Raw genomic sequence first — 9,113 nt, 5'->3', positions numbered from 1 at the left:
AAGGACAATCAACAAGAAACATATTAATTTACAAAATAGTCACTCGATCGGGTAGTCATTTTTCAAGTGTGGCCATTCAGATACATTTTTACAGGGCTTGTTCTCTTATTTTGTGACAACCGTCTACATATTTTGCAGCTAATGCTGTACACTGACTTTTCTCCCCCACACATGTATAGTAGCTTTTGGTGATCAGGGAGATGGATAAACTGTGCATCAATTTTGTTTATTTTATCAAAGAAGACTTCTCTTAGGTCCTTGTATTTCTCACAGTATAGCAGGAAGTGAAGTTCTGTCTCAATTTCCCCCTGATGGCAAAGTGAACACAGCCTGGCCTCTCTGGGCAGCCAGTTTTGCCTGTAACGGCCTGTTTCTATTATTGTTTCTATTATTATTTCAATTAGGCTATGAAAATTAGGCTGCCTCTAAATATAAAAAGGAATTAAATAAGAATGTTTGCTTCAATAAAAAAAAAGCTAGCTGGAGCTCTGTAGGCTAGCGGGAGCTCTGTGGGCTAGCTGGAGCTCTGTAGGCTAGAGGGAGCTCTGTAGGCTAGAGGGAGCTCTGTAGGCTAGCTGGAGCTCTGTAGGCTAGCGGGAGCTCTGTAGGCTAGCGGGAGCTCTGTGGGCTAGCTGGAGCTCTGTAGGCTAGCTGGAGCTCTGTAGGCTAGCTGGAGCTCTGTAGGCTAGCTGGAGCTCTGTAGGCTAGCGGGAGCTCTGTGGGCTAGCTAGCTGGAGCTCTGTAGGCTAGCTGGAGCTCTGTAGGCTAGCGGGAGCTCTGTGGGCTAGCTGGAGCTCTGTAGGCTAGAGGGAGCTCTGTAGGCTAGCTGGAGCTCTGTAGGCTAGCTGGAGCTCTGTAGGCTAGCTAGCTGGAGCTCTGTAGGCTAGCTGGAGCTCTGTAGGCTAGCTGGAGCTCTGTAGGCTAGCTAGCTGGAGCTCTGTAGGCTAGCTGGAGCTCTGTAGGCTAGCGGGAGCTCTGTAGGCTAGCTGGAGCTCTGTGGGCTAGCTGGAGCTCTGTAGGCTAGCTGGAGCTCTGTAGGCTAGCTGGAGCTCTGTAGGCTAGCGGGAGCTCTGTAGGCTAGCTGGAGCTCTGTGGGCTAGCTGGAGCTCTGTAGGCTAGCGGGAGCTCTGTAGGCTAGCTGGAGCTCTGTGGGCTAGCTGGAGCTCTGTAGGCTAGCTGGAGCTCTGTAGGCTAGCTGGAGCTCTGTAGGCTAGCTGGAGCTCTGTAGGCTAGCTAGCTGGAGCTCTGTAGGCTAGCTAGCTGGAGCTCTGTAGGCTAGCTAGCTGGAGCTCTGTAGGCTAGCTGGAGCTCTGTAGGCTAGCGGGAGCTCTGTGGGCTAGCTGGAGCTCTGTAGGCTAGAGGGAGCTCTGTAGGCTAGCTGGAGCTCTGTAGGCTAGCTAGCTGGAGCTCTGTAGGCTAGCTGGAGCTCTGTAGGCTAGCGGGAGCTCTGGGCTAGCTGGAGCTCTGTAGGCTAGAGGGAGCTCTGTAGGCTAGCTGGAGCTCTGTAGGCTAGCTAGCTGGAGCTCTGTAGGCTAGCTGGAGCTCTGTAGGCTAGCGGGAGCTCTGTAGGCTAGCTGGAGCTCTGTGGGCTAGCTGGAGCTCTGTAGGCTAGCGGGAGCTCTGTAGGCTAGCGGGAGCTCTGTAGGCTAGCTGGAGCTCTGTAGGCTAGCTGGAGCTCTGTAGGCTAGCTGGAGCTCTGTAGGCTAGAGGGAGCTCTGTGGGCTAGCTGGAGCTCTGTAGGCTAGCTGGAGCTCTGTAGGCTAGCTGGAGCTCTGTAGGCTAGCTGGAGCTCTGTAGGCTAGCTGGAGCTCTGTAGGCTAGCGGGAGCTCTGTGGGCTAGAGGGAGCTCTGTAGGCTAGAGGGAGCTCTGTAGGCTAGCTGGAGCTCTGTAGGCTAGCTGGAGCTCTGTAGGTTAGCTAGCTGGAGCTCTGTGGGCTAGAGGGAGCTCTGTAGGCTAGAGGGAGCTCTGTAGGCTAGCTGGAGCTCTGTAGACTAGCTGGAGCTTGGGACTGAAAAAGTGGGATCGGTGCATCCCTAGTCTGAACCCTCTGTGTTTCCCCCCACAGTGATGGAGTTCCAGGTGCAGATGAACGTTGTGAAGACCAAGCTGCAGGAGACACGCGCGCGCAAGAAGCAGCAGGAGGAGCTCATCATGAAGGTGGAGAACCAGGCCCTCAAGGTGAGCCGTGCACACACACACACACACACACACACACACACACACACACACACACACACACACACACACACTAGTGATGTGCATCTCCATCACTGAGGCCGATGCGATGCGCATCTCGATACAGTGCCAACGATACGATACATTAACGATACATTTGAAGCACCGGGCGATGCGATGCGATACGATTCACCCCCTGTTGAGATACGATGCGATTCGATACGATTTGATTCAACATAATGCGATTCGGGGCGATACGATGCGATTCAACACGATGCAAAATAATGATACAATTGTATGGTATGACAGAGGATTTGGTTGTATTCCTTATATGCAGCTTATATTATTATTAAAAATAAAATAATCTACTGTAAGACAATTTATATAAAAACTCTTGGGTGCCTAAGAAGACTTTTGCATTAGTACTGTGTTTTCTATCCACTTTAGCTAAAAACACACACACAATGTATACACACTACTGTGAGACAATAATAATCACACACAAAGGGATAATGGCTTATAGCAGACTTAATGATTTTATAATATTTCAGATAATGAAATTAAATGTTTATCATCAACTATCCAATTAGTATTTATACTGTAACGTTTGGCCACTTTAAATCATTGGAGAGAGAGAGAGAGAGAGAGAGAGAGAGAGAGAGAAAACAGGAATCCTTTATATATCCTGGCTATATATACACACAGCATTATTGTACATGGTATACACAGCATTATTGTACATGCCATTTGTATTTATTTATTAACACAGAGTTAAACAAAAGTAAAAAAAAAATACATAATAACCATATTGTGAAGGAGAAGTTTAGAAGCCTAGAGGCTTATCGAGAACTTCCCCTGTTTTGTAAAATCAAACATACAAAAATATACATATTATTTAAAAAGAAATACCAGTAATACATTCAAAAGATATATGTTAATACAAACATGCATGCATATATACTGCATACATAATAATACATAACCACCCACCCACCTGCCTTCAAACCTACCCACCCACATAACCAAATGCATACCTACATGTATGACCTGTTTATCTATCTACTACTTTTGGACGTGAGCATTTCTTTGTAGTTTGCTTTAAAAATAAGCAAAACATGATTTAAAAATCATGCAGAGTAGTATGGGTTCTCTGCAGGTGTATCAAGTTTCAAGTTTATTTATTAGTTGTCATACAAAAATACAAATGGCCTCTTATGATGGAGATTGAGACATATCCTCTTATCCTCTTATAATGAGACATATCCTCTTACAATGTGTACTTGTTCTGTTGTGTTTTTGTATGTCCTGTATTTATTTAATTTTTGTTGTTGTTGTGTGTCATGTGTTACATTGCACAAAATGTGGGACCCTCTCGAAAACGAGATACTGTATCTCAAGTGGTTTTTCCCCAATAAAAGAATTTCAATATATATATATAAAATGCTTCTTTCTGTTTTGCTCCAGAGATTGTACTAAATAAAAATAGATAAATATAAAATAGAAGTCAAGTACGTAGACAAAAGTGTTCAATATACATATATACAATATATACAATGCAGAGTAGAAAAGTAACTGAGATACAATATACAGTACAATGTAGAAATGGGATGAGGTACAATTTACAGTAAGGTGCAATGAGGTATGAGTTGTAGTGCAAATTCTTTACCAATCAATATAAAGTGTGTTAGTGTCTAAAGTGGGTGGAGTGGGCGCTGCAGTGAGCTGTCTGTAGCAGGTCTCTCTGGCTCTTCTCTCCGCAGCACCGTTTCCAGGCGCTGTTGAACGAGATCGTGCAGCAGGAGGAGCGGGAGATGGAGCAGGTGAGACTTCTCTTCTCCACCGTATTCTGCCATGTTTTATTTAACCCTTTCACTGCCACAATACAGGAGGTTAACCCTTTCACTGCCACACTACAGACGGTTAACCCTTTCACTGCCACACAACAGAAGGTTAACCCTTTCACTGCCACACAACAGAAGGTTAACCCTTTCACTGCCACACTACAGACGGTTAACCCTTTCACTGCCACAATACAGCAGGTTAACCCTTTCACTGCCACACAACAAAGGGTTAACCCTTTCACTACCACACTACAGAAGGTTAACCCTTTCACTGCCACACAACAGAAGGTTAACCCTTTCACTACCACACTACAAAGGGTTAACCCTTTCACTACCACACTACAGAAGGTTAACCCTTTCACTGCCACACTACAGACGGTTAACCCTTTCACTACCATACTACAGACGGTTAACCCTTTCACTACCACACTACATACGGTTAACCCTTTCACAACCACACTACAGACGGTTAACTCTTTCACTACCACACTACAAAGGGTTAACCCTTTCACTACCACACTACAGAAGGTTAACCCTTTCACTGCCACACTACAGACGGTTAACCCTTTCACTACCATACTACAGACGGTTAACCCTTTCACTACCACACTACATACGGTTAACCCTTTCACAACCACACTACAGACGGTTAACTCTTTCACTGCCACACAACAAAGGGTTAACCCTCTCACAACCACACTACAGAAGGTTAACCCTTTCACTGCCACACTACAGCCGGTTAATCGTCTGTAGTGTGGTAGTGAAAGGGTTAACCGTCTGTAGTGTGGTAGTGAAAGGGTTAACAAAGTGTGACGAACTCTTTTACCACACTGCACTCTTTTGTCCTTTCCGAGATATTGAAAATCAGTCAATCATCAACTTTCAAGTAGGGATGGGCGTTCGAGTAATACATGACTCCAGTACTCTCCGTTTCAACCGAACTCCGGTAGTTCTTGAGGGTGCTCAATCTTTTTTTTTTAAACTTTTTTAAAAATAAATAATAAAAAATACAAAATGATTTGGTTAACCACCAAATACATCCCCCAACAAAAGAGCCTGTTTGCACCAATGAAAAAGAAATCCCGCAAAGCGTGAGGAGTTGTTGCAGGAAGCAGGCAGCTGTGGAGCCTGGAGCGTGAACTTAGCGTTACCGTGAACAGTTTGTTAGCTTAGCATTGTTGAGAAGATAAAAACAGCATTTTTGTTGTGTATTTCCAAATCGTGCCAAACCACATGTCGCCCACTTTGCGTAGCGTTCATAGACTAATATTGATAACAGACATGTTCCATTAGTGGAGAGACCTGCTGCAGATTTTGATTGAAGTTTATTTAAAATATGCAACATAACAAACAAACATCATTTTTTGTCATTTACATATTTGAAAACGAGTGGGAAGAAGCATACACTTATTTAATCCCACCCCTATTTACTCATCAGAACATACTATATTTTATTGACTAATTCATACATTTATGCCCCCTTAACAAGTTAGCAGAGTTATAAGCTTAAAGGCCAACTTGCAGGTTGTATTTTTGTTCAATAAACAATGTGACTAGGCCAACGCTGACTTTCATGAAGAGGGGAAAGAAATTATCGAAATTGACCCAGTTTTAGCATTTTTATCAAACATTTTGTTGACCAAACCACAAGCTCCACGCACATGCATATTTTAATTGCATGTTTCATAGCGTGCGTGTGTCATCTTAATGATGACGTCACATCAGGGGCAGCAGGGGCTCTGAGAGTCACAGGCAGGTAGTGGCAGGAAGCAGAGCCTTGCTACTACTAGCCGAGTGATGAATGAAAATGTATCTGTTTCACCTAACAGCACTATTGCTCCATGATCATAGCCATTCATCTCTAAAGCTAACCACTATTTGTAACAGCCACAACCACGTTACCATATTTGTAATAATGTAAATCATTGTGTCGTTGTACATATTGTGTGTATATAACGTTAGCAGCTAACGTAGCTTAGCTTGGTAGCCGCCGTTCTTGAAACTCCTAACAAAGCCCGAATTAAAATGGTTCTCTCCTCTTTGTATACCTTTGTCCTCACAAGTATTCTGCCAGGGAACTTATGGACACGACAATAGTAGTTATAAGGTGTTTGATCATTGTGTCGTTGTACATATGCACCGAGTGCAGCTAAAGGGGCTATCCACCGAGTGCAGCTAAAGGGGCTATTGTATCAACATGCCACGACGTGTAGCTAACGTAGCTTGCATGATGCGTGCAGTGCTTTGCCCCACAGGTCTGAGAAGAGGACCTGCACATTTTACTCGTTCCCAAAACTCTTTTACATGCACGACAGTAGACATAATGCTAACGTTAGCGGGGTAACGTTAGCCAGAGCCATATAGCCAGCTTGGTACTATGACCCGGACGGGGATCAGGCGACAGCCCACAGACCAGTAGCGCTGCTGTACTGAACAACAGGCTGCCTGGTGGTACATGTTGTTCTTTTTTACGACATTAAAAACCTTATAACTACCTTGTTTCAACCAGTTGTAGCTGGTCCATCAAAGTCTCCGACGATTAAACCCATTTGTGTCTTGTAAGGCGTCCATTTGGATCAAGGAAATAGCTTTCTGCACTCGTCAAACTCCATTGTAGTGGATCAGAAGTAGGGGAAAGATACCGGATGTGACGTCATGGCCCTGATAGCTCTGATAAGCTTTTTAATTTGCTTTAAGATGCGTTCTAAAAGTAGATCTCCATAAACAAGGACTGGAGTAATTCATGCGAGTGCTCAATCTGGGGAGACGTGACTTGAGCCCATCCCTACTTTCAAGTCTAACGTCCGAGCCAGTTCTGACCCAGCTCTCACTGGGGCTGAGCCCAAACGTTCGAACCTTCGTTCGTTACGTTGGCATTCGAATTCTAAATCAACATTAGAATTTTCTATTTTTAATAAAAAAAATAAAAAAAAACATTTATTTTTTAAATATTTTTTTCTATTCATTCTGTTTAAACCAATGGGGTTTTTTCTTCACAGTTGCAGATACAGATTAGGCTACACTAATATTATAGTATTAAAAACTGATGAGTTATATTCATTAAAGAGAGTTGATTTAATTGATTTAGTTGGGCTGGGGCTTCTCCCTGGGCTGGGTCTGGGGCTGGAAAGTTGATTTAATAAAAGAAAAAATACTAATTTAATCAGATTAATCACTTTATTCAAATTGAGGATTTAGTTTGAGTATATAAAAAAATAAGGAAAAAAATGTATAAAATGTATTTTTAATAACATTTAAAAAAAAAAATTTAATAAAAAACTAAGGTTTGAACGTCTGTTCGCAAAACCCTGACGAAGTTTGAATCCCAAAAACAGGCTTCGGGGAACAGCCTTAGCTCTCACCGCTCACCGCTGTCTCTCACCGCTGTCTCTCACCGCTGTCTCTCACCGCTGTCTCTCACCGTTGACTCTCACCGCTGTCTCTCACCGCTGTCTCTCACCTCTGTCTCTCACCTCTGTCTCTCACCGCTGTCTCTCACCGCTGTCTCTCACCTCTGTCTCTCACCGCTGTCTCTCACCGCTGTCTCTCACCGCTGTCTCTCACCGCTGTCTCTCACCGCTGTCTCTCACCTCTGTCTCTCACCGCTGTCTCTCACCGCTGTCTCTCACCGCTGTCTCTCACCGCTGTCTCTCACCGCTGTCTCTCACCTCTGTCTCTCACCGCTGTCTCTCACCTCTGTCTCTCACCGCTGTCTCTCACCTCTGTCTCTCACCTCTGTCTCTCACCGCTGTCTCTCACCGCTGTCTCTCACCTCTGTCTCTCACCGCTGTCTCTCACCGCTGTCTCTCACCGCTGTCTCTCACCGCTGTCTCTCACCGCTGTCTCTCACCGCTGTCTCTCACCGCTGTCTCTCACCGCTGTCTCTCACCGCTGTCTCTCACCTCTGTCTCTCACCGCTGTCTCTCACCGCTGTCTCTCACCGCTGTCTCTCACCGCTGACTCACCGCTGACTCACCGTTGTCTCTCACCGCTGACTCACCGCTCACAGCTGTCTCTCACCGCTGACTCACCGCTGACTCACCGCTCACCGCTGTCTCTCACCGCTGACTCACCGCTCACAGCTGTCTCTCACCGTTGTCTCTCACCGCTGACTCACCGCTGACTCACCGCTCACAGCTGACTCTCACCGCTGACTGTAACCACAAGGTCATTAGAGGAAAACGGTGTTAAAGGAACACTCCAACATTTTGGGAAATTAGCTTATTTGCCATCTACCCTGGAGTTAGACAAGAAGATACATACTCTTTTTCTTCTCTGTGCATGCAGTAGGAGTAGGAAGACGTGCACCGTTAGCCTAGCTTAGCGTCAGTCACTGGAAGTAGGTTCCTCCATTAGCCTAGTTCCCAACGTCTTCCTACTCCTACTGCATGCACAGAGAAGAAAAAAGGTATGCGTCTTCTTGTCTAACTCCAGGGTAGATGGCAAATAAGCAAATTTCCTAAAATGTTGGAGTGTTCCTTTAATCATGATCTACTTAGTCTCCCAGGCCGTGTCAATCAAGACTGTCCTTCTGTCGCCCCGCCCCCCACAGCTGGCCTCTCTTCAGGAACAGCTGGACTCCCTCATCGAGAAGTGACCACCAGGGGGCAGCCTCGTGTCGCGCGCCGCCGGGAGCAGAGAAGAAGCACCTCGTGACGCGCACGAGAGGGAGGGAGGAGCTTTCAGTCACATGACATGCCGTGTCGTTCGTTACAGTCGGAACCATTTCTTTTTTATTTCTTTTTTTACTGTTAATGGTTTATGTCACTGAGAGTTGACGGGATTCATGTTCAATTGTCATGTTATGCAAAATTAAACTACTTGGATGGATTTGCCACCGAATTGTGTGTTTGTTTTCCACTGAATGAATGAATGATCATTGCATTTATAATATATAGCGCTTTTCTAGACACTCAAAGCACTTTTTACAATGTAGGGTGGAAACGGCCTCCTTCACCACCACTGTGTGGCACATAGATATATAAACACAGAGACCTCCTTCACCACCACTGTGTGGCACATAGATATATAAACACAGAGACCTCCTTCACCACCACTGTGTGGCACATAGATATATAAACACAGAGACCTCCTTC

The 9,113-nt window shown here is 45.1% G+C and overlaps 1 protein-coding gene across 1 annotated transcript in view; it reads left to right on the top strand.

Moving 5' to 3' along the window:
- The window catches only part of taf7 (TAF7 RNA polymerase II, TATA box binding protein (TBP)-associated factor), a 35,792-nt gene extending 26,938 nt beyond the window's left edge, over positions 1-8,854 (top strand). Inside the window, exons 9-11 of the mRNA XM_084331369.1 lie at positions 2,067-2,179; positions 3,937-3,996; positions 8,570-8,854. Coding sequence (XP_084187495.1) covers positions 2,067-2,179; positions 3,937-3,996; positions 8,570-8,614 — 218 coding nt within the window. The 3' untranslated portion in view covers positions 8,615-8,854. The remainder of the gene's footprint in view (positions 1-2,066; positions 2,180-3,936; positions 3,997-8,569) is intronic.
- Positions 8,855-9,113: the final 259 nt, after the last annotated feature.

The sequence above is a fragment of the Notolepis coatsorum genome (assembly GCF_963971535.1).
Source record: "Notolepis coatsorum genome assembly, chromosome: 16".
Lineage (NCBI taxonomy): Eukaryota > Metazoa > Chordata > Actinopteri > Aulopiformes > Paralepididae > Notolepis > Notolepis coatsorum.
This window is presented reverse-complemented; position numbering and strand designations above follow the sequence as displayed.